The sequence below is a fragment of the Melitaea cinxia genome, chromosome 9 (assembly GCF_905220565.1).
Source record: "Melitaea cinxia chromosome 9, ilMelCinx1.1, whole genome shotgun sequence".
Lineage (NCBI taxonomy): Eukaryota > Metazoa > Arthropoda > Insecta > Lepidoptera > Nymphalidae > Melitaea > Melitaea cinxia.
Window position 1 is genome coordinate 4,894,264 of NC_059402.1, and position 26,108 is coordinate 4,920,371.

Genomic DNA, 26,108 nt, shown 5'->3' on the forward strand with positions numbered 1-26,108 from the left:
ATTTTCAAACATTATATAATGTTACTTCATAAAATATTTGGGTAAAAATCAAAATGTTTTATGTTTTGTGTATTTTCTATACCTAATCATTTAAAAATATTTATTGGTAAAGTTACAAGCATTGCAACATTATGTCTATGGTAAATTAATACTTTTTTATATGGTCTCATTAAAGCTATCCCTACACATAATCAATCAGAATTAAAACTGATATAAAATACGTTTATTTTTATTCGATCGCATAACTTTTTACAGGTATTTTATAATGGTAATTATTACCAACTCCTGCTAGATGTTTGTTTTGAGATCCGTAATTGAGATGATTATAGGGTGCGTTCCACTAAGCCACTACAACTAATTTCTAAGTTTCTATCGTTCCATTGAAGGCCCGTGGTCGTCGCGAGCCATCGCTCGACATCAAAGATGACGTCGCTGTTCAAAACCACATCGCGGCCACTTTGCCCACAAAATATAGGTGGGTCAGAGTTGGCTTTCATTAAAACCTTGATTGTCCAACTGTGAATGTTATCTCTCATTCGATTCGGTAAATATGCAATGATGAATTCCCGAGAATCAATGTTGAATTAAGTTTTACTCCAATCTATGTGAAACATTTACTCACAACCCCTACAACTGCATGTTTTCACCATGCCGCCAAATTGCGAGCACGTAGCTGACATCTGACAGCGTTCAAATATGCATTCTATTTATTAAATTCATCTACAGCGCCGCGGCATTTTTTACGTTAGTGCAACTGGAATTCCATGGGACGTGGTCGATGGCGTTATGGGCCTTTAGTTGAACGCGCCATTATAGAATAAAATAAACATTAGGTATAAACAAGCCATATATGACAGCGTCAATTGATAACATAACAAATAATATTATTAAGCAAACAAAGATAAATAACAATTAACTCATCTGTTTTTATGTATAAAATAAAAATGAGTAATACAGCCCCAATAGTAAAAAATACCATCTACGCAGGTCAAAAATATGTACCTATCGCTGATGGGAGCAAGGTAGGATAATTTATTGACACATAAATTGAAGGCTTAGAATTTGTCTAAAAATGTTTGTTCTAAACACAGGTACACTTTCATTTTCAAACATGGAAACTGGGAAAAGAAAAAGTTCTCATAGATGACAGTAAGAAAATTGGTAAAAGGGAACCAATGGTTCTTGTAATTGGTCATAAATTTAAACTTGAAGTATGGGAGAATATAGTCAAAAAGATGGCTGTTGGAGAAGTGGCAAGTTTTCAAGTTAAAAAAGAGGTTTGTTAAAGGTGTTTTTTTTTTGCATAATTTCATATGTGTTCGTGAAATTACTTGCATAAATAGTAATACTTATAGAAATTGGATTTTACCATCATTACAGCTGGTATATAGTTACCCATTTGTATCAAAGACTCTCCGTGAACTGGGGCAAGAACAACGTAGAAAACACACATGTACTATGACTCTACACACTGAAGGAATAGGCTATCCTGATTTAGATGACTTGATAAATAACCCTTGTGACTTAGAATTTATCATAGGCAAGTATAACAAACTCAATAAAACTCTAATACTAGATATTGAATTGCAAACAATTTTTTTTGTAGAAATTTATAAATATGGTTTATAGCTCCTGTTGTATATTTTTATAACACAAGTTTGTTTCATTCTTTAAGGATGCTTAAAGAAGTACCAAAGTTTTTGATAACTTTTGCTATTTATCAAAAACTGGTACAATGATTGCTTTCTTCAGTCAGCGAAATAACAACAACATTATGACTATTTGTAAAATATCTTAAAAATATTAAATATCATAAATAAATCTCCTTCATTATAGAAGTGTTAAAAGTTGAAACATCAAATGAATATGAGAAGGAATTATGGCAGCTCAGTAGTGAAGAGAGACTTAAACTTGTACCAGAACTCAAGGAAAAAGGCAACAAACTGTACGGAAAAAAATTGTATGATGAAGCGGAGGATGCATATAGACAGGCCATATCGATTTGTGAACAACTAATGATTAGGTTAGAAAGTCATAATTATGACATAATTTTTAATTGAAGTTATAAAAACCTATGTTAGGTCCTATATAATAGTTGTCTTACAACTTACAATATAAGTTACAAGCTGAAGGTTAAGGTAAAGTTTGTTGATATAAAAACATACTGATGTACTACTAAAAATTTATTAACTGTATCGATCACAACAAACTAGAGCTTAAAAATTAGATGCTAATCTATGGTGTTCATATGAGTAGTCAACTTGTCAACCAATCTAAAATTATGCTAAATGTGACTTATAAATACAGAAATATTGTATAGCTAATGCTCTATGTATAGCTAATGTTTCTTATAGGGAAAGAAAATGTGATGAGGAATGGATCGGCCTCAATAAAATAAAGCTACCAATTTTACTCAACTTTGCTCAATGCAAACTTATCAAGGGGGAATACTATGATGTTATTGAGCATTGCAATACTGTTTTAGATTATGATGCAGGTAAATATTAAAACATATTACATTAATCATTGTTAAGGTTTATTTAACATTTACTTTATTACTTTTTTACATTAACTTTTAGATAATGAAAAAGCCCTGTATCGAAGAGCTAAAGCAAATGTAGGAGCGTGGAACCCTGATGCAGCTGAAAAAGATTTCAAAAGATTAAAAACTTTAAATCCAGATCTTATTCCTACCATTGATAAAGAGTTAGAAAATATCAAGCAGCTAAGAAAACAAAAGAGCGAAAAGGATAAGGAAACTTTGAAGAAATTATTTGTTAAAGAAAATGAAAGTTCATAGCACCGTTGAAAGAACAATATTCCACTTTTAAATATTATAATATTTATTTCATTAGCAATACTTATTAATAGTAACTTTACTGGTGCTTATTTTGTGTTAATTTTATTATTTATTAACTTTTAAAAATTTCTATCTGAACTGTTATATATAATTTTATGTATTACACGTCCAAAGTTACTAAATTATGTTAGTAGAAATTATATCTAATATAAAATAATGTTATCTGTAGTGTTACTTTTATTTTGAATTATATACATAAATATTTAGTTTTAATTATATACTAGTACATCATCTTGTTGGGAACATTTACATACTGGTACTCATACTTGTTTTGTGGATTTAGACACTCCCAAACTTTTTTATATAATTGTGTTGATATAATCCTACAATTTGCAATTATACTAAAACTCTGTCGCATTAAATTATGGTGTCATTCAAAGCAAAAAGTATGGTCAATATTTAAAACATGAAATATTTTGATGATGGCTTTCTATTGAGCTGATAAAGTACATTCGATTCTGCTAAAATACCATCTAGAAAATAATCAATTATTCTAAAATCATAAACGATAAAGTTTCCACTTCCAGTAAAATGACTAGGCTAGCCACTGGCGTATAGTCTTATATATAAAATTATCGTGTCACAATGTTAGTTATAACTCTCCCCCAGAAGGCGACGATGTATCTTCTCCTTGGCATCCCGGAGGATGATGCGGAAAAGCTGAGGGAAAGCGAGCGTAGAATTTACTACAAGTTTGGTAATATCTACGCTCGCTTCCACGATGACCGCACTACTGCACTGCCGAATCTCGGTGCGGACGAGAAGGTCCCTAGTGACCTAGGCAGTGCGAATAACAATGTGGTGGAGGGACAGCCGGGCTCCAGTAAGGAGCCTGTCGTCGACACCGGCTCGTCTGAAGTGGATCCCCAATTTGATCTGGGTGATCTTTCCAAGGATGAGCCAGGTGATCTTGACGACGCCATCCTATCCAGCGATGATGGCGCTGCCAGCTCCACCTAGTAACCAATTAAAAATCACCCAAATCAACCTCCAGCATAGCCAGACTGCGACGGCTAACCTACGCAGATTGCTGGAGGGAAAAACGAAGACCGTGGCCCTGATCCAGGAGCCGTGGATCAGGAACGGGAGAATCTGCGGTCTAAACAACATTGGAGGTAAGTTACTTCTAAATAATAACGTATACCACCCACGCACTTGTATCTATGCACACAGGGACGTGAACATCACCTTAATAACCGAGTTCTGCAGCAGAGATCTTACAACCGTTAGGCTCCAAAAGGAACCCTCTTCGGGCCTGCCTGATGTGGTGATGGCATCCGCCTACTTGCCGGGCGATGCTGACATCCCCACTCCGGAGCTGGCCGCGCTTGCTGAGTACTGCGAGCGCCAGGGTCTGGAGCTCATCATATCCGCTGACTCCAATGCGCACCATGCGCTATGGGGCAGCAAGGACAACAACCAGCGAGGTGAGGATTTTGTTTCTTTTTTACTCGCAACTAAGCTTAATGTTATTAATAGAGGATCGGAACCAACCTTTGTAACTTCGAGATCCCAAACCATCATTGATCTAACTCTGGCGACAGAGCATGTGTCCGAATATATTTCAGATTGGCATGTGTCTGACGACGTGTCGTGCTCTGATCACCGGTGGATCAAATACAACCTAGAAGTCACGCTGACGTCACCTACACCCCGCCGTAACCCTCGGAAGATGGACCGCGGCAGGTATGAGCTTCTGACAGCGGAGAAACTCAAAGGTGTCGAACTACCCGATAACCATGAAGGCACGGAGGACATTGATAATCATATCAACCAGATAACTGACTGCCTAATCACCAGCTTCGAACAAACATGCCCACTTTCATCACCTAGAGCGCGGCAGTTTTGCAAAGGGCACTGGTGGGGACCGGAGCTCGAAAAGCTACGACGCAGGGTGAGGAAGTTGTTCAACAGAGCAAAGAATACTCGTCTAGAACACCACTGGGATGCCTACAAGCAGGCCCAATATCACTACAAAAGGCGCATCAGAATAAGGAAGAAGGAGTGCTGGAGGCGCTTTTGTACCAACATAGAAACGAACAATCAGGCGAACAGAGTTAAGAATATATTGTGCAGCGAAACGGTGCACAACCTGGGTAACCTGAAAAAACCGGATGGAACATACACCAAAACGGATCTGGAAACCTCAGAACTGTTAATAACTACACACTTCCCAGGATGCCAAATCGAAAGAATTGCGGCATGGGAGGAAGAGCCAAAGAAGACACCTGTAATGGTGGACTGGATCACCGCCAAGAAAATTGTCACACATGACAAAGTAATATGGGCCATCAACAGTTTCTTACCATTCAAGTCGGCAGGACTGGATAAGGTGTTTCCAGGTCTGCTAAGATGGAGTGATAGGAAACTTATCGACCACCTTGTCTCCATATATAGGAGTTGTTTAGCCTATTGCTACACTCCAAAGTTATGGAGGGAAGTTAAGGTAGTCTTCATACCTAAACCCGGCAAAGGAGACTACTCACAACCAAAATCATTCAGACCTATTAGCCTTACCTCCTTTCTATTGAAAGTTTTGGAAAGGCTAATAGATCGGGAGCTGAGGAGCACAACTCTGGTTGAGCAACCCCTGAATCCCAACCAACATGCCTACTCAATGGGCAAATCAACGGACTCTGCCTTACATAAGGTTATATCCTATATAGAGGGCAATCTCCATCACAAAATATCAACCCTAGGCGCCTTTATTGACATTGAAGGGGCCTTTGATAAAACTAAGTTCACCAGCATAAGCCGTGCCCTGACCAAGCATGGAGCCAATAACACGATTGCCGGGTGGATTGACAGCATGCTGAAGTACAGGGCCATCCAATTCACTGTGAATGAAATAACTAGAGGCGTTGTAGCGAGGGGGTGTCCGCAGGGGGGGGGTCCTTTCCCCACTTCTGTGGAACATAGTGATCGACGAACTGATCACCTTGCTCAACGACCGCAGATTTCTCACAGTGGGCTATGCAGACGACTTAACTGTACTCATCAGTGGGCCATCTGAGAGGACAGTCTGCGACCAAATGAGGGCCGCATTAAAAGTCGTTGAACAGTGGTGTACGGACCACGAACTAACAGTGAACCCCGCAAAGACGGAACTTGTGATGTTCACAAATAAACAGAATTTAGGGAACCTTAAACTCCCTAAATTATTTGGCACCAGTCTTGCCCTAACCAAGGAGGTCAAATATCTTGGAGTAATCCTAGATAGTAAGCTTCTTTGGAACAGGCATTTAGACTCAAAAATCAACAAAGCCAGCATAATCCTCTGCCAATGCAAAAGGCTCCTCGGCAAAAGCTGGGGCATATCACCTAAAATTACTCTATGGCTTTACAAAACTATTGTCAGGCCTATAATCACCTACGGTGCGGTTATCTGGTGGCAGAGAACAGAACTTACAACCGTTAAAAACAAACTCCAGCGGTTTCAGAGAATAGCATGCTCTGCAATCACTGGCTGTATGCGTACCGCCCCCACAGCAGCTCTTGAGGTTATGCTTGACCTGGCACCGCTTGACTTGTTCATACAACAGGAGGCGGCTATGTCAGCTATCAGGCTGAAACACTTGGGCTTGTGGTGCAACCAGGAGGGTCCACACAATAGACTTTGGAGCAACCTTGTGAGCTATGAGCCACTACTTGCTGCTCCTTGTGATAGGATTCCCAAACAACATATTTTCGAAAGAAAGTACCATATACAACCGTTTGAGGCTGAAAGAGACCAATCCGGCATACGCGAGGTCCGCATCTACACGGATGGCTCCAAAATGGGGTCTGGCACCGGTGCCGGAGTGTACTCACAAGACCTCAATATCAACTTATCACTAACGCTGGGCCAACACAGCTCCATCTTTCAATGTGAGTGTGTTGCGATAACCCATGCAGCCACCGCCGTCCTGTCAAAAGGCATTAGGGATTGCAATATCCGTATTCTGTCGGACAGCATGGCCGTACTTAAAGCACTAGAGAGCAATTCGACTAACTCTAGTCTTATATACGAATGTCATCAAACCCTGGAAGCATTAGCCTCACATAATGAGGTAATCCTCCAGTGGATAAAAGGACATAGTGGATCGCGCGGAAACGATGCTGCCGACGAGCTTGCAAGACAGGGGTCCAATACAAAGGTTGGGACAACTGCGCTCGTGGGTAAGGCAACGTACACGTGCAAATCACAATGCCCTTTGGGCAAACCAAACCGGCTGTAGACAGTCCAAATTGGTACTCACGGAAGTATCACCGCACCTAGCGTGCCGACTGCTCAGCCTCAACCGCCTGGACATCAGAATAGTTGTTGGCACGATTACCGGCCATATGGCACTCAATCACCAACTATTCATCATGAATGCAACAGACAGCCCTCTTTGCAGGGGCTGTCTGGCTGCTGAAGAAACAGCCGCCCACGTAATCCTGGAATGCGAGGGAGTGGCCGCACACCGGGCTACCATCCTTAAGGAAATAAGGACGCTCCGAGAAGCCTGTGAACGCCCCAGGAGGCTTCTGAGCTTCTGGAAGGAGCTGGGCTGGCTAAACTAGTCGGCCCACTTTTCACGCATAATGGACCACCTTTGCGTCTAAATGCGGAAAACCGAGCCCACTACAATACAATACAATACAATACAATAACTCTCCCCAAAATGGCTGGACCGATTTTTATGAAATTTTGTGTGCATATCGGGTAGGTCTGAGAATCGGCCAACATCTATTTTTTCATACCCCTAAGTTATAGGGGGGGGGGGGATTAAGAGTTAATAACATCTATGGCAAACCAACGTTTACGGGGTCAGTTAGTAATCTAGTATATAATCTATTTAATTAATTGTGTGTGAGCTCAGTTTTAAAGATGAAAGTAAGACTGACTACTGACAGATTTATTCGATAGTGTCATAACTTTTCGTTCGGTTTTCGCGCCTTAGTGGTTTTGGCTAACACACGTATTAGAGAGATTTTGGTGTTTTATTTTTATTTCTTTCGTTAATGTACTGTAAAAATAGTCTGTTTTTTATAATCATTGTATTTTACTCTCATTACTGGTTGTTGTAAGTATTTGTAGTTAGTTATTTATTATTTTTAGTATACTTAAATTTATTTTAGTTTAGAAATAAGTTTTTTTTTAATTCAATATGGAGGTCGATCGACCTCCTGATCCCCCCGATCCTGGGATTTTTAACAATATCCCTGATCCCTCTTTATTTAATTCATCTTCCGAATGTCGTAAACGACCGAATGAACATATTTTAACTGATATAGCATCTAAGAAAATAATTGTCAACCCGGCCACTGCAAATCCGTCCATCCAATCCATTTACGTACACCCATCTTTCTCTGAAGGTCCTAAAAAATACTCAGGTGATGATAAAGGCCCCTTCATCGTTCAGGTGTCGCGGGAAGTAACTGAGCCCTCCTCAGGTACTACTCTCCGTGCGATACAGTTTGGGCAATTTTTACATAAACATAAAATCAGCTCCGTCGTAAAAGACGGAGTGAAAAATCTAGGCAGAAATAAAATCTCTGTTCAATTTGATTCCGCTGATGCAGCTAATTCATTTTTAAATAACCCCATTCTAAGCCTCTGCAAATATAATGCCTTTATCCCGACATATAATATATCTCGAATGGGTTTAGTTAAAGGAGTTCCCGTGGACTGGTCGATGGAGGAATTCGTCGACTCATTAGAACTTCCGGCTGGATGCGGTGAAGTTGTGAAAGCGAGACGTATGAATCGCAAAGTTCTCAATGAGGGTGTCATCACCTGGGTTCCTACCCAATCCATAGTTTTGACCTTTAGGGGACAAATATTGCCCACTAAAATTTTCTCCTATCACACTGCACTTCCTGTAGAAACCTACAACCTTCCTACTATCATGTGTCTCAGTTGTTGCCGCTACGGGCATGTTAAAAATCAATGCAGATCGAAACCGAGGTGCTACAAATGTTCACAGCAACATGGTGGAGATTCATGTGATGTCACTAAGGACAATGCTTCTTGTGTTCATTGCTCAGGAACGCATTTCGCTACAGACAAAGGTTGCCCTGAGTATTCGCGACAACACTCGATTAAATTAGAAATGGCCGCTAGTAATAGTTCATATTTCGAAGCATCCACTAAATTTCCTCCTGTTCGTAGATCCTACGCGGAGATTACTAAAGAAGTATCCTCCCCGTCCTTACATATTTCTCTAAGCCCCCACAATGCCAGCCCTTCCTCAAACAATTCCATCTCCTCCTACCGCAAAACCGTAGTCCGTTCTGCTCGCCCCTCTTCCGCTCTTGGGAAAGGGTACGATAGACAAGCCCACCAAGCCATTATTGGCAGCTGTCTTTCCACCACTGCTAACGGTTGCGCTATTAATGAAAACAATAAGACTCCTTCCTTTAGAAACTCCTCAAACCTTTTAGAAATGCTTACTGAACTCATCCTTAGTATGGTTGTTTCATGCAGTGATGTTCCCCTACCGTCCAACGTTGCCCTTAACCTTTCCAAACTAGCTAATCTTGCTAATAATGTTTCCGACCAGCTTCCTTCAGTGGAACTGCCAGAGCATTCGTCCTAAAAAACATGAACTCATTTCCCTCATCAATCAGCATAGTCCGTCCATTATTGCCATCTCTGAAACATGGTTAGTTCCTGGTTCTCGGTTTCGGGTCCCAGGTTTCTCCTGTTTGAGGGATGACAGAAGTGATGGATATGCAGGTTGTGCCCTTTTTATCCGCCATTTTATCCCATTTTCTCAAATCCCCCTCCCTCCCAGCCAGCACTTTAGTGCTGTTGCCGTGAGATCCTTAAACATTTCTATCCTTTCTATATATATACCTCATCCTTCTTCTTCCCTTTTTCCAGATCTTCACTCTGTCTTTTCTATACTACCTCCTCCTGTCCTTATAATGGGTGACTTTAACGCTCATCACACTGCATGGGGCTGTCATTCCTGTGATAGATATGCTCACTTATTGGTGGACATTGTTGATAATGTCAATCTTTGCATCCTTAATGATGGTTCGCCTACTCGTAGGGTTTTCCCTTCGCAAAACCCCGGGTCTGCAGTAGATTTGTCCTTATCGTCTCCCTCTCTTGCTTCACAACTTTCATGGAATATCCTTTCTTCCACTTTTGGCAGTGACCACTTTCCTATCGTCTTATCTCTTAATCAAAGTTCCACTTCTTCTATTATCTCAAATCCTAATCCCCTATTAAAATATTCTCTCAAAAATGTAAATTGGTCTGACTTTGCCAGTTCTGTTGATGACATATTGGACGCTATCCCGGGTTTTATAGATGGTGAAAATATCATTCTCTGTTACGAATCATTTGTCAATGCTCTTACAACTGCCGCCGATTTTCATTTTCCTAAAAAATATTTTCCCAAAAAACAGGTGCTTTCCACTCCCTGGTGGGATGAGGAATGCACTCGTGTATCTAAACAAAGAACAGAGGCAGAGTCTATGTATTCTGTGTCTATGTCCCCTTCTAATTTTTTACATTATAAACGGTTAGACGCTAAATTGAAAAGATTAGTATCGAAAAAGAAAAAATGCTGCTGGGTTGATTTTTGTGAATCACTTTCTCCGCGATCTCCTTCTTCAGTAGTTTGGACAAAACTTAAAAAATTTCGTCGTTCCCTCATTTCAAGTAATAATTCTTCTAATGATCCATCAGAATGGCTTAACAATTTTGCTGACAAACTTGCTCCTCCCTTTGTTCCTCACCAGAACAACTTTCTTCCTTCTCTTCCAAAACCTATCTCAGACGAAATGGATGCTCCATTTTCCTTCTCTGAGCTCCAGTGTGCTTTGTCTGGGCTTACAGACTCCTCTCCTGGAGAAGATGGCATTCCCTACTCTTTTATAAAAAACTTAAATCATAAATCTCAAGTTATATTTTTAAACATAATTAATGGATTTTATACAACAGGCGTTCTTCCAGACTCTTGGAAAACACAAATAGTTTTACCAATTTTAAAACCAGGCAAAAATCCGTCAGATTCAAATTCCTACAGACCCATCGCCCTTTCATCTACTTTAGCGAAAATTACAGAGCATCTGTTGAAGAACCGTTTGGAATGGGTAATGGAAAGTAGAAATATTCTCTCTCCTTCTCAATTTGGCTTTCGAAAGGGAATGAGCACAATGGATAGTCTCAGCATTCTCACCACAGATATTCGAATAGCCTTTGCAAAAGGAGAGTACCTTGTGGGTGTATTCCTAGACATAAATTCTGCATATGACAATGTTCTTCTCGCGGTACTCAGGCAAAAACTACATCAGCTGGGTATCCCACCGAGGATGATACATTTCATATGTAATTTACTTTTCTGCAGATCAATATCTGTAAGATTCCAAAACGTCTCTCTTCCCCCCAGACTTGTCTGGAAAGGTCTCCCTCAAGGCTCCGTCCTTAGTCCTTTACTTTATAGCATCTACACCTCTGATCTCGAATTATCTGTCAATAATTTTTGCAACATTTTACAATACGCTGATGACATTGCCATATATTATCGATCAAATTCAGTCGATGATATCACATTTAGGGTTAACTCTGCTTTGCATTATCTAGGCCAGTGGCTGTCTGACCATGGCTTATCTTTATCGATAACCAAAAGCCAGGCAGTTGCTTTCTCTAGAAAAAGAATCGTCCCTGTCTTCGATTTTCATTATGGAGGTCAGCGCATTGACCTCGTAGATAAGGCTAAATTTCTGGGAGTTATTCTCGATAACCGACTTAATGGACTTTCTCATACAGAGCACATTCTTAAAAAATGTGAAAAAGGTATCAATGCCCTTCGGGCAGTTTCAAAAAGGTATCAATGCCCTTCGGGCAGTTTCAGGCGTTTGGTGGGGAGCTCACCCATATTCTCAAAAACTCCTCTACAATGCCATAGTTCGTAGCCATATGGACTATGGTTTATTCGTTTTAGACCCTATTATTAAATCAGCTTCAGAAAAACTAAATAAAATACAATACAAATGCCTTAGAATCATTCTGGGTGCTATGAAATCTACACCCACGAATGCTCTGCAGGTTGAATGCGTTGACCCTCCGTTGCAAATAAGGAGACAATTCCTTTGTGATCGGTTTGTCAGCAAAATGTTACAGCTATCTTCACATCCTCTTTGGAGTCGTTTAAGCGAACTATCACAAATTCACAATCCCAACAAACCCGAATCATGTCTTTTGAATAGCTTCCTGTACTTTACTAAACTTCCAAATCCATATATTCAACTGCCTATAAATCCTCTTTTTTCTATTCCCTATAAAGCCCTTGTATATCGTCCTGTCATTGTTACAAACCTTGGTCTTATCAAAGGTTCCCCGAACACTAAGTCTCTCTTTAAATATGTAGTTCATCAAAATTGGTCCGATCATCTACTTATTTATACCGATGCGTCTAAACTGTCAGCAGATAGCTGCGTTGGCGCAGCTTGCTGGATCCCAAAATTCAAAATTATTTTACAGTTTAAGTGCCCGCCTGAATCATCGGTCTTCACCGGTGAAGCCGTCGCTATTTTGGAAGCTATTTTATATGCCCACTCCCACGATTTAAGACAAACCGTAATTTTGACTGACTCCTTAAGTTGCCTATTAGCAATTAAGGAAAACCCGTTTCGTAGCAGAAAAAGATTTGTCATTATTTTAAAAATCAGGGAAGTTTTGTTTTTATGTCATCAGAAAGGTTTGCAGATCACTCTTGTTTGGATTCCCAGTCACTCTGATATTCCCGGCAACGAGACTGCGGATTCATGTGCCAAATCTGCCATCCAAATCGGCTCCCATGCTCACTATAAAAATTTCTGTTATGATCTTGGTGACATCATCTTGGATATCATCCAAAATGGTAAAAGGTAAATACTATGCGAGCCTGCAACCAGAAATCCCTAGACGACCATGGTTTTTCCGTTTTAGACACGCCGATCGCTGGGTCACTTCGACCATTTGCAGGTTGCGTTTAGGTCACGCGTGCACACCTAGACATCTCGCAAAAATTAGAGTACGGGACCATTCACTCTGTGAATGCGGTTTAGATGAAGGATCCCCATCCCATATCCTGTTTAATTGCCCCAAACTCCTTCATCCGTTGTATGACGTACTCCCTCCTGAAGTTCCCCGCCCTATAAATGTTGAATCTTTATTAATGTTTGTGTTTAGTCCTCTGTGTTCCTTTTTATGTAAATATATTAAATATAATAAAATTAAATTGTAAATATTACAATGTATATATATATATATATATATATATATATATATATATATATATATATATATATATATATATATATATATATATATATATATATATATATATATATATATTTAGTACAATGTTATATACTTATAAATATTTTTATATTTTTGTACATTTTGAGAGTATTGTGAATAAATACATACTATTTTCGTGTATTTTCAAAATTTAACTAAATTGTATTCTCAAATCCACCGAAATAATAACAATCTCCGTCGTGTGTTCTCCATCCCACGTGACACTGGCGAAATGATATGTGTCAAACTGACACAACTAAAAGCCATTAAGCAAAGAACTGAACTGAACTTTTCGTTCGCGTCAACGCCGCTGTACGTCACTGCTATCGATGGGTACGGTCACGCGGTGTGGTGCACAATCAAGTAGCACACTCCACACGTCAGTTGAGTGACGTTTCATAGTTTCATTATAATTGGTTATATTTTAAAACATAAATGCATCACGCGTGATAGAAAAAGAGACAATACTATTCTTTGCGCGGTCCACTAAAGGCCCACAACGCCATCGACCACGTCAAATGAAATTGCAGTTCCACCAACGTAAAAAAACGCCACGGCGTTTTAGGTAAATTTTATACATAGAACGCATATTTGAGCGCCGTCAGGTGTCAGCTACATGTTCGAAATATGGCGGCATGGTGAAATAACATGCAGCTGTAGGGGTTGTAAGTAAATATTTCGCATGGATTAGAGTAAAACTTAATTCAACATGGATTCCCGGGAATTCTTCGTTGCATATTTGCCGAATCGCACCGAATTCACGTTTTTTTTGCAAATTCTCTCCAGGTTTTGATGAAAACCAACTCTGACCTGCCTATATATGGTGGGCAAAGTAGGCGCGATGTGGTTACGAACAGTGACGTCATCTTTGAAGTCAAGCGATGGCTCGCGACCACCACGGGCCTTAGATGGAAGGTTAAAAAAGGCCTTGCAGTCGTTGCAGTCGGTAATAGAACGCGGTCACTGTCTTCATTGCACAGCACACCCATTTATCGTCATGCCTCTGGCGGGCTCACCTGACTATTATATAGGTACTTAAACGTTAAATTTGTTCAAAATATTTATATTTATTTAAAAATTAAGGAAAGTGGAGCTGTTCCAAACTATACTTGAGCAATTATAAATGCAACTTGAGCGGTTTTTTTAACACTTTGAGCAATTTCCAATATTGTATACATCAAAAGATGTAGAAGTTTGAAATTATTGATTAATGAGAATCTCAGACTTGGCTTCGGCCTTACTTTACCAGTCATCGAATTAGAAAAAAAATAAAGTTACTTCAGACTTGGCTCCGGCCTTTTGATTTAACAGAACGAAACTTACAAATTCAAACTAGGCTGTATGGATTATAGTCCTTTGCCTTTTCCTGTTGGGGATAAATTTTAAAACAACAATATTAATTAATGAATTATTTTAACGACTTTTTTGATTTTTAATTAAATAATTTAAGGTGAGCAATTTAAAGGGACAACGTAGTTGAATTGAGCTATTGAAAATCTATCGAATATTATTATTTTGCAGGCTGGGGTGGGGTAAGTAAGAAAAGCGCAAACATTAAGCCTTAAGCCAACGTACGGAGTACGGACGTACCCCCCACTACTTTTGTTGCAAGACCTGTGTAGAAGACCGTGGTGTTAATCAGTGTCGATTTGTTTTGACTTTTACAGTTAACCTCAAACAAATATTTGAGGTTAAGTTTAAGACGTGGGAAAGTAAACAAAATTAATTATTTATCTTGAATGAAACATAGTTTATAATTCAATGCTATAATGTCTGAAATCAATGAAAATGTGACCGATGGTGAGATTAAATCGGAATGCGCAAATCAAGAATCAACAAATACTAGCGAGGAATATGCGTATTTAGATCGGGGTGGTTTCTCTTCTGAGAAATTTAAGATTGAATTACGAGGATTACCCAAATTTTATGGAATAGTTGTAAGCTTTAGCGTATTATAAAATACTTCAATATTAAAAAAAAAAAATTGTTTTGCGTCGAAACTTTAGTACAAATTAAACATACTTACATTTTTGGTTATATATTTGGTTACTTACATATTACATATTTGGTTTTTTTAGGAATTAAAAAAATTGATGAATCAAAAACTGGGTTTAAATATGAGTAAAATTAAAAGGCCTAAGAACGGTAGTCACTGGCTATACGCTTGTTTCCAAAATGATGAAGAACGCACAAAAGCGATTGCCGCGTTAAATGGTTACTCGTGGAAAGGTAAAATATATTTTTTTGTATTCATCCAAGTATTTTTGTACATAATTTTTTAAATTATTGGTAAGTCTTTAGATTAAAAGGACTATTATGTACATTACAGGTAGATTTTTTTATCGGAGGTAAAATTTTTGTTATTTCTGACTCTACCTTAATTCCAGTGCTGCGATAAGTATACTCATGATCCATACTGCGACTATCACGCATTGTTTTCGAACAAATTTACGTAAAACCGATCTTTATTGCAAGATCAAAATATGATACGAACTGACCTTTAATGACTGACAAATAGACACTTTTAAACAAAATAACGCATCAGACATAATATTCTAATCAAATTAGTAACATTGCGTGCTAGAATATAGGTATAGAAATTCGAAAAATACCCAAAACCGAATTGGAGCACCCACTGTCCACGGTCTTGGTCTGCCCTACACCTAGAGTGTTTTTTTTTAAGCCGGAGGCGCGAAGGGAGGCCAGCCGGAGCCAAGCGTTACTCTAATCTTAAAGGTGGTAGGTTAATTTTTTCCGATTTAAAAATTGAACCTCAAAACTTCAACCACGATATCTCTGTAACAACGGGGTTTACACGAAAATAGTTGTCCGGGGGGGTGAAAAACCTACACTCCCACCCGGGACGCGATTGCCACTCGAGAACTTTTCCGCCCCATCGGCTTCTTCGAGCTATGTGCCCTGCCCATTGCCATTTCAACTGTGCGATTCTTTGAGCAATATCGGTTACCCTGCTTCTCCTACTGATATCCTCATTTCTAACTATCACATAGGGAAATACCGAGCATTGCCCTCTCCATCGCCCGCTGAGCAACTTTGAGCCTTCCAATGAGGCCCATATTTAGCGACCACGTTTCGGATCGTTATATCATCACTGGCAACACTCTGGTTGAAGACTTTCGTCTTCAGACACTACGGGATATTGGACGCGGAGATTTTCCGTAGTTTCCCGAATGCTGCCCATCCGAGTTGGATTCGGCGAGAGATCTCGTTCTCGAAGTTGGACTTACCTAGCTGTATTGACTGTCCTAGATATATGTATTGATCAACAACTTCGAGAACAGTGTTCCCAATGTGAACTGGAGCGGGTGTGACATTGACGTTCGACATAATTTTCGACCGTGGTCGCCACCGTAGCCAGGACTAGCGGGGCCGCCGGGGACTGGAGGACAATTTTTGGTCGTGTCTGCCATTTAAGGGGATTTGGCGTAATCGCCACGCTTTCCAGGCGGGTTGGCGATCGCAGTTGTAACCATGTGCTTAGAAGGCGCTGCTTCCCACCCTCTAGTGGTTTTCTCTCTATCGCCTCTTACGATACCCACGGGATGAGATGGGGTAGCACTATTCTACGCCGGTTGCCACGCGGCTCGTCTTATAAAATAGAAAAAAATTGACTCAAACTTTCATTATGAGCAGGAAACCAAGCTTTGATATTAAATAGTTATATTTAATATATATATTTATAGTAATTTTTAGAAATCCATCCTACAAACAACAAGTATTGTAAAACAGATTATTTAATTAATTACTTTAATAATACAGTAACAATAATGCATATTACAAGTACACACTTCTACGTACATACTTCTGTTGTTAAATTACAACTGTTATACAAATATATACTTAATTTAAACCCGTAAATATAAAAATATATATTTAAGTTAAAATTGAATTATTCTTCTATTGTAGGAAAAACATTGATAGCTGAAGAAGCAAAACCAGCACCAGATCCACTGGTGAGGAAACGGAAACAAGATGAAGATACTGCACAAAGTAAAAAGAAAAAAGAGGATGAAAATAAACCTCAAGAGGAACGACTTAAAGATGCAGTCACTCCCTATTGGAATATTCCTTATGAAGAACAGGTTGGTGGTAAAATTGGCTATGTATTTAAATTAGATATGATATGTGTAATCGTGTTAAAACTATTAACTTTTTTATTCTTTTATACTTCGTCACTGTCTTAAGGTCCATGGGTCAATAAGGCTTTAGTCTGCCCTATGCGCAACATAATTATTTTGGTATATTTATGTAATAAAATAAAAAAAATTAGAATGTTAGAAATTACTTAAAATAGTTGTTCTCATTTCTTTTTTTTTTATTTTTTTGTTACACAATTTTACTTATTTATTTCAGCTGAAAATCAAAGAGAAAGAAATTAAAAATCTTCTCATGAAATTTGACAATGAAGTATGGAAAATCGATAAAGGCAGACGCAATAAGATTGAGTCTAATAGAAAACTTTATAATGGATTAAGTTTTGAACTTAAACCAATAGAAAAGTCACCTGTTACAGAAGGTTATAGAAATAAATGTGAGTTTACTGTCGGTATTGATGAGGAGACACAAAAGCCTACTGTCGGGTTTAGATTGGGTAGTTACGTCACAGGAACAGTTGCAGTCGCCCCCCCCACAAGCTTACAACATATCCCTGAAAAGACGAAAAAGGCTGTCTTGGTAAATATTATATTTTTTGTTAGCTATCTAAGCTATCGAGAATTTTAAATAAATTTACACAGGTAATTGTTTGAGTTCTTGATTGTGTTAATCATCATCATAAAATTGTTAATTGTTTGTTGGTGTACTTACTACAATTATGAAAATAATAAAAAATAGTAATAGATGTGAAATATTCTGCTTTGAACATTTTTAAATAAACATTTTCTCATTATTTTTATTAAAAACCTTAAAAAGATAAAAATATAAGGGTAATGAATGTATTTCATAGGTACAATATTAATTTATATATTTTTTTATTAAAACCTTACTAATTCCTTATAGCTTTTTCAAGACTTTGTTCGTAAATCGGAAATGGCACCATTTTCACCAGCTGACTACTCTGGCTTTTGGAGGTACCTCACTGTAAGAGAATCAACATTTTCTGGAGACCTCATGCTGATCATTGCTATGCACCCACAGGTACATATACTTGTATATCATGAATAACTAAACGGTTATTTGACTGTATTTTTTAATCGGGTATACTAATTTTAATGGTTCTTTTTAAAGTTCCGTACCTGAAAAGGCAAAATCATAACCCTTTTAGGATAACTTTGTTGGCCGTCTGTCTGTCAAAACCCTTTCCCTCAAGAATGCCAGGAGGTATCAAGCTGAAATTCATTTCAAATACTTAGATCTACTGTCTCTTTAAGCTTTGAAAAAATCAAACTTCTAAGCCAGTCAAAAGTAATCAAAAAGTACAGCCATTTATGCTGCAAATTCCCGTGAACTCAGAACCTTGACGAAGCAATGTCTCATAGCATAATTTTTAGTAACATCATATAATAAAAATATTTTTAATAATTTTGTTTGTACGGAACCTTCAGTGCGCGAGTCGGACACTCATTTGGCAGTTTTTTTTTTGAGTTGATGCCTGAGTGATAATTTATTAGTTATCCCAAATAACGCGTATTCAATTTACTGTTTTATCAACTATATTTCTTGTCGATATACTTGAAGTCGATTATTTTTAAGGATCTCTCATCAAAGCAGTTAGAAGAGCTATCAGAGCAGTTAGTGGAACACTTTAGCTCAGAGGAAGCAGTTGCTTGCGGAGTAAAATCTTTGTATTTCGAAGTAATCAGAAAAAGGTAAGTTATCAGACTGAAATAATGTAAATAATGCAATAATTTGGTAAAAACTATTTGCTATTTTTGTATAACGATTTATTTATTTAATGCTTTATTGTACATTTAGAACTACATCAAAGAATTTATAAGTGGTTTTATCACGATTTTTTATGAAATAAAAACTTGACAGTAAAAAATTGTAAATAGCAAAATAATTTGGTCAAAATAATATTCTATTTTGGTATGGTTATGTGTATAACTTATTTATTATTTACAGAAGAGTCGGTGAAGATGCCTCGAAGCCAGTTCATCTGATGGGCTCGACCCATATTATAGACACAATACTGGGACTCCAGTTTAGGATATCTGCCGAAGCATTCTTTCAGGTAAAAATATAAATTGATTCCGTTTCAATATAAGTTCTTTAATATTTTGACATTTGTGGTATTCGAACAAGTAAATTTCTCACATTCTTTTTTTAGTAGCATGTAAATCTTCTGTAGTCTGGAAACATACACAAGCACAATCGCCCAGAATACGATAAACATCTGTACAGTATCGAAACTGAAAATTTTCTATTTTTTTTACTGCATGGAAAAACTACTTTTTATGTGTATTTTCAAAGAAAAAAGAGAAGAAAATGCTATAAATAACACTTAAAATCACATTTTTCATGAGCTTATACTCAATATCGATACTTAACAAATCATTCAGCGTAAAAAATGTAAACTCTCACTATATGTTGGCCTAAAAAGAATTATTTAAATATGTTTTTATAGTTGTTTTTTTTTTTGATTTTTTTTTAATTCGATGGCAATGGAATTTATTCAATTTTTTTTAATTTTTATATGTATATGTTTGGGTGTTCGTGTCATGTGCGGACACAGGGTAAATCCTAGTGGCGGGCGTTGAGCGTGAAGCGTTTATTATGTATTTATAATAATAACTACATAATAATTTGACTTTACGCCCATTGTCCAGTTGGTAGCGGCTCCGCTATCTGTTCCGCGTGTTGTGGGTTCGATTCCCCTCTGAGTCTTATGTTCCTGTATATTTATCAAAAATACCTATATAGGTTACCTATAACACAAGCGTTAAGCTGCTTATCGTGAGAACATGCGAATAGTCAAAATGTTAAAAAAAAATTGCGTGCATACACATTGCCTAACTTCGGTGATCGAACGAGAACCGGTGTATTCAACTCGTTATGGACGTTTTTTTTGTCACTAGGTCGGCAAACAAGCGTACGGCTCACCTGATGGTAAGCGATTACCGTAGCTTATAGACGCCTGCAACACCAGAAGCATCGCAAGCGCGTTGCCGACCCAATCCCCAATCCCCCCAGGAGCTCTGGTCACCTTACTCACCAACAGGAACACAATACTGCTTGAAAACAGTATTATTTAGCCGTGATCTTCTGTAAGGTCGAGGTACTACCCCAGTCGGGCTGCTCCATATTTTGAGCAGGGAATTCCTGCTGTGCCCTACCTCAGTTAAAATTCGTATCGCCGTGACTGATGCGCCTGAAGAAGTCTGAGCTGTGCGAATGCCCGCGCAGGTGAACACGGCGGCGGCGGGCGTGCTGCTGGCGCGCGCGGCGGCGCTGGGCGGCGCGCGCGGCGCCACCGCGCTCGACGTCTGCTGCGGCTCCGGCGCGCTCGGCCTGTGCCTCGCGCAGGTGAGCATTGCCTTCAGTTTCTCGTTTGCTGGGTGTACGGTACACGAAATTGTGGGCGACTCGAAAATGACATAGATTATGTTGCTGAGTAACGCCTACCTTGAAATAAAAATAAAATAAAATTGCATGTGTAACGCGGGCAACACGAGCGAGCGCCACCGACAGCTCGCCAGAGACCACGGAGGTTACCGCCTCGTTACCGCGATTATCTACGAACTGTCAATTTTGAATATTAAAAAAAACAGATTTAAAAAAGAAAGGAACTGTCGATTTTCGAAGGATACATTATTCTTCTTTGTCAATAAAACTATAAAAAACATTATTTTGAAAACATTATTTGTGGTTTGTTTTTTATCGACTACACATGTTTTTAAAATAAAAAAGGACATGGGTTCAAAAGCCCGTGGATGTATATCACTTGTTTAAAAAAAAGCTCTTGATTAATATCCGAAAACATAGTAATTGATCTATGTGTAAATAATTAGCTGTATCTCATATATAAGTAATAAACATTTTTGTGTCTGTCGTAATACAGACACTTATGATGAATAAATAAATGTGCGTACAGTTTCGAATTTTTGCAACAAGTTATATCATAGACGCAACAGGTGAAACCATGTGAAAATGTAATTAAACTAGGAGTTTCGAAAGAATATCGTGAAACTTATGAGCGTTTCAAATAGTAACTGTCAAAAATAAATATTAAGAAGACAATGACAAACAAAAATTTACTAAGAATATTAAAAATTATAATCATAACCACAAATAACACGTCACAGTTTACGATTTGAGAATAAAAACTTACCAATTATAACTTTTCTTTGAATTTGAACAGCATTGCGACAAGGTTTTCGGTCTGGAATTAGTCGCAGAAGCTGTGAAAGACGCGAAGGCGAATGCAGAGCTAAACAATATAAAAAATTGCGAATTCTTTACGGGTAAAGCTGAAGATATACTGCCCTCAGTTTTGGCGAGGGTTACGGGGGACAACATCATCGCTATTGTGGACCCACCCCGAGCTGGACTACGTAAGTTTTAATTTTAACCAGCTTCGCCTGACAACTGAAGCAAACAACAAATATAGATTTGTTGTTTGCTTAAATTTCATAATTAAGCCTAGTTAGAAATTAATGACATTAAATAATTTAACACTTTTAAAGATACAATTATTAATTTTAATATAACTTTATTCAAGATTTTTTATATCTTATAGTAATATAATAAAAAATAAACCTTAAATTTTTTATTACTTTACTTTTTTCCTTCACTTTTTTCACTTGTTTTCTAATTTTTTGTAGAAGGTTCTTACAAAGTGAAAATTTCAAAAAATTGCACATAAAATTGGTAAACTAGAAAAATTAACGACAATTTAAAGTTCCCACAAATAGTGACAAAATAAATTTAAAAAATATTAAAAATCAACTTTCTTTTTAATCCCGAACAGACATGCGAGCTGTCACCCAACTAAGAAACACGCAGAAGGTCAAACGCCTGATATACATATCGTGCAGCCCATCTTCAGCTATCAAAAACTTCGTAGACCTGGCCCGACCTTCCTCAAAGACCCTCAAGGGAGCGCCCTTCGTACCCGTGTGTGCGGTGCCTGTGGACATGTTCCCACACACGAGACATGTCGAACTTCTTATACTGTTTGAAAGAGAGGTAGCTATTTATTTATGTTGGTTAATTTTTGGTATACAGTATGCTTACTAGACTTTATGGTAGATTGCAAGATATTTCCTCCTGTGCCCCACCTCAGTAAATCCTCCTCTGTGAGTTGACGGATAGTTTGCTACAACTAGTGACAATTGCTATCAGGCGTCTATGATAATAACCGAGACCGACAGCTTTACTTATTCTTATGGAATCTTATTGGAAAACCAAGGACATGACAAGCAGACCAAAAACAATTAATTCTATAATATAAACACAAATATCTGTTCTGAACAAGCATCGAACCCGCAACACGCATTACTCTACCATTCTGGTTGTAATTTTTTTGCCAGGCTAAAAGTTTATTTGATTTGGAAGATATTTGATGATGTCTGAAATCGTCTGAATTTCGAGATGTCATTTATTTCCCTGCTTTACATATAACATCTTTGTTTGTTTCTATTTTAATATAAATACCATCTTTTGTAACAGGGTTCATCAAAACCAGAAGAGACTACAGAACCAGTTGAAGCACAAGCAGATATCGTAGAGAATAATAAAACAACAGAAGTACAACAAACACCTGATGATGTAAATACAAGTGCCACAAGTTGCGTGACGTAATGTTTATTATTTACTTTAAGTAAATGATTTTTATTATAATATGCGTTTAATTTGAACTTTGTATACTATAAAAACTTTCACGGCTACTTTTAATAATTTTACTTATAACGTCATTTTGATACACCCGATATTATGGCGACGTTGCAAGCGCCATTGTCACAAATGCCATGAATCCTGTATGTATAAACGTCTAGTTTCTTAATCCTTTCACCGCCGGAGTCGGATTTATCCGACAAACAATTTCAGGCTTATTCTGCCTTAATCGGATTTATCCGACACAAAACCTTGTGTACTATATATTCAATTTCTAAACGTATTATGATGTTTTAGCCTAAAATACATTTTTTTTTCGAAAGTTTATTCAACCTTTTAATTAGTTTTTTTTATTCAAAATCCAATAAGCTAAAGTGAAATAATATACAGAAATCAACAAAGAAATCTAAATTACCGACTTATAACAGAACGTCACTAGTGCAGGCGATCCGAGAACGCCGTCACCGTAATTTTACGTGCGGCTCAAGATCAACTAGTCATAATTTGAATAAACGTCGGTTGCGCTAGCGCCGTCGCCGTGATAACACGTGCACACTTTATGATTAGTTCTTTGCTAGTGTCTAGTAGTTGTCGATAATATTATACGACGACGGAGAACTAATTGATATAGGTTTAAAGACCTTTATTTCTCATAAGAATTTAAAATTCACTTAAAATGAGATATATTTCAAAAATCAAACAATGCTATTTGTAGTAGTGGCAATTCAACGGAGAGTGATATTGAATCGGTAGGTTATTTTTTTTCCATGTCTGTCATAGGTGTAGGTATAATTATGAACATCATTTTAATACGTAATGTTCGTGCAAAAGACTTAACACAATTTAACACAAAATCAAGAGACTTTCAGCCCGTGTCCATCTCCAGAGTATTAATTTTTTTATGAAGAAATAACAATCAAAACAGATTAAGTATGTTTAAAGACTGATTAACGTATGTTTGAAGATTAATTTATGTGCGGTACTATACTTAATAAAGAAATTCAACCTTTGATTAAAATTTTGTAATTTTTATTTATTTCATTACATTGTTTATCGATAACTAATTTACAACACTATGCAAAATTGCACCCAAAGGTTGCTGGCGCTACAGGCACTTCACGCGAATGCCATGGCAGTTGAAGGGTTAAATAAATAATAAATTAACAAGTGTATTTTAGAATCCATTTTAGAGAACTATTTAACAATTTCGGAAATTGATACACTTGTGCCATATCTTATACATATAAACCTATTACATACACTACGCTCACATACAATACCGACAATGGTTTAAAACCAATACATTTTAGTAATTAATACAATGATTTCCAACAATGATCTCAAAAACGTAGTAATGCAACTATGTGAAATCAATAATTGAAATATTTCACATTGCCAATTTATTTCAATTAGATAATAATGACGACCGCTCCAGTGTCGGCGGCGCCTAAACACCGACAATGGCGGGTTTGATTCCCGCTCCCAGTGGACATTTGTGTTTATACAAATATTTATTTCCGGTTGCATATGTATGTCCGGTTGTTGGTCTTTGTGCTTATCCCCACCATGCTTCGGAGAACACGTTAAGCTGTCGTTCCCGGTTGTTATCATGTACACCTGATAGCGATCGTTACTGTGACTATGCGAACTTGTGGAAGGCTATCTCCAGCAGTGGACTGCGACAGGCTGAAGTGATGATGATGATGATGAGTGATGATTCCTTTCGAACGTTTTAAAATTAAAATAATGAGAAAAAATGATATTGCAGCTTCTAATACTTTCTCAATAGATATGAAGAACTTGTTAATTTTAATTATTGTTATTATATACAAACTGTTAACAAAAATTCAATTAGGAAGGATCCATTAAACCTAAACGATTAACGGAATGTACCCCGGAGCGGTGGCGACGGAATAATTCAACTGGAATTTAATAAAGGGACGTCCTAACATTCCCCGCCTTGCAGTAAACTCCGACACCGCATCGCAAATATTTCCACGTACTGACTGACATTCGGTATAAAAATAGATACAGTCGTGATCAAAAACAACAGTAATATAGAAATTATTTATAAACTTCACTCATGTTTACATGTAGTAAAGAATATTTTTTTGCAAAACTATGTCGACAAACCAGCGTACGGCGATCACAAGCCTATAGTCGCCTGACGCCTATGACGCCTGCAATACCAGAAGTGTCGCAAGCGCGTTGCCGGTCCCTATCCCAGAATGCAGTGTTATTTAGCTGTGATCTTCTGTGGGGGTGTTCGCTCGAGGGACTTCCCGGTCGGGCTGCTCCATATTTTGAGCAGGATATTTCCTGCTGTGCCCTACCTCAGTTATATTAAGTTTCAGATTTAAATTTGATGGAGAACAAGTGTAAGATTAAACTTTTTTTTTAATAATAAAATAAAAGTGGAACGATATCTTGCTTTGCAATCTATGAACTTTTAAATACTCAATTGATTTTTCTCAAAAAACGCTATTAAAGCCAAAAATATAGGTTTTAGAATTTTTGTCTGTTTATCTGTTTGTCTGTCTGTTTGTCTGTATGTATGTCCGGCCGATAAACATAATTAAATGAATATAAGTAGACAAGACAATTTTAAAGCAGCGCCATCTATGAGATTTTTCTGTAGATATGAAATGTAAAGAAGAAACGGGTAAATGAATGCTATTTTAAAAGGTGTAATCGTAGGTATTTTTGTTGCTGCATAACGTTCACGCAGACGACGTCGCGGGCAGCAGATAGTTAGATCATAAATAATATAGCAAATAAAAATATAAGGATGCCACTTTTTCAAAAAAAATCTTAAGTCGTAAAAGAAAATTCCTGTTATTGTTTCTCAACCAAACAAATATCAAAATATTACAAAATGAGAAACTGTTTTTTATCACATATTTACATACCATTCTATTAATCATTACTATTACATATATTTTACATATAAATCTAAGTATTAACTTATTATATTACAGGAATAGAGTAATAATTTTCATCCTAACTGTACCCGAACTGCCTATAGCCTACTATGTAAGACTACGTAAGCCTTTTTGAAAGACCTTTTAACCTCCTGAAATGAGGAAGATCATTTGGGCTCTAGCTGTCGTCGAGAGCACATAGGTTTAAGACTACACACAGACATCGTCGGTGTTCTTAGTATTTTAACCATTGAAAAAATAAGGAGAA

General features: G+C 37.6%; 2 protein-coding genes across 2 annotated transcripts; both read left to right on the forward strand.

Moving 5' to 3' along the window:
- Positions 1 to 706: 706 nt before the first annotated feature.
- On the forward strand, positions 707 to 3,028 carry LOC123656294 (AH receptor-interacting protein). The gene is made up of 6 exons (XM_045592001.1): positions 707 to 1,022; positions 1,092 to 1,277; positions 1,381 to 1,540; positions 1,837 to 2,023; positions 2,355 to 2,497; positions 2,580 to 3,028. Exons 1-6 carry the CDS (start codon positions 930 to 932, stop codon positions 2,798 to 2,800), a joined length of 990 nt encoding a protein of 329 aa, XP_045447957.1. The 5' UTR covers positions 707 to 929; the 3' UTR covers positions 2,801 to 3,028.
- An 11,683-nt stretch (positions 3,029 to 14,711) lies between these two features.
- LOC123656351 (tRNA (uracil-5-)-methyltransferase homolog A) lies at positions 14,712 to 22,922 on the forward strand. Its single transcript, XM_045592045.1, has 11 exons — positions 14,712 to 15,061; positions 15,203 to 15,353; positions 17,052 to 17,227; positions 17,499 to 17,819; positions 18,144 to 18,281; positions 18,837 to 18,952; positions 19,209 to 19,317; positions 20,490 to 20,609; positions 21,445 to 21,637; positions 22,054 to 22,271; positions 22,755 to 22,922. Exons 1-11 carry the CDS (start codon positions 14,894 to 14,896, stop codon positions 22,884 to 22,886), a joined length of 1,842 nt encoding a protein of 613 aa, XP_045448001.1. The 5' UTR covers positions 14,712 to 14,893; the 3' UTR covers positions 22,887 to 22,922.
- Positions 22,923 to 26,108: the final 3,186 nt, after the last annotated feature.

Bases quoted from the DNA above. Each gene is read 5' to 3' on its own strand.
- LOC123656351 (XM_045592045.1), top strand. From the start codon at position 14,894: ATGTCTGAAATCAATGAAAATGTGACCGATGGTGAGATTAAATCGGAA. The intron at 20,610-21,444 runs GTGAGCATTGCC...GAATTTGAACAG, and splicing joins TCGGCCTGTGCCTCGCGCAG to CATTGCGACAAGGTTTTCGG. The intron at 22,272-22,754 runs GTAGCTATTTAT...CTTTTGTAACAG, and splicing joins TTATACTGTTTGAAAGAGAG to GGTTCATCAAAACCAGAAGA.
- LOC123656294 (XM_045592001.1), top strand. From the start codon at position 930: ATGTATAAAATAAAAATGAGTAATACAGCCCCAATAGTAAAAAATACC. The intron at 1,023-1,091 runs GTAGGATAATTT...TTCTAAACACAG, and splicing joins CTATCGCTGATGGGAGCAAG to GTACACTTTCATTTTCAAAC. The intron at 2,024-2,354 runs GTTAGAAAGTCA...TGTTTCTTATAG, and splicing joins TGTGAACAACTAATGATTAG to GGAAAGAAAATGTGATGAGG.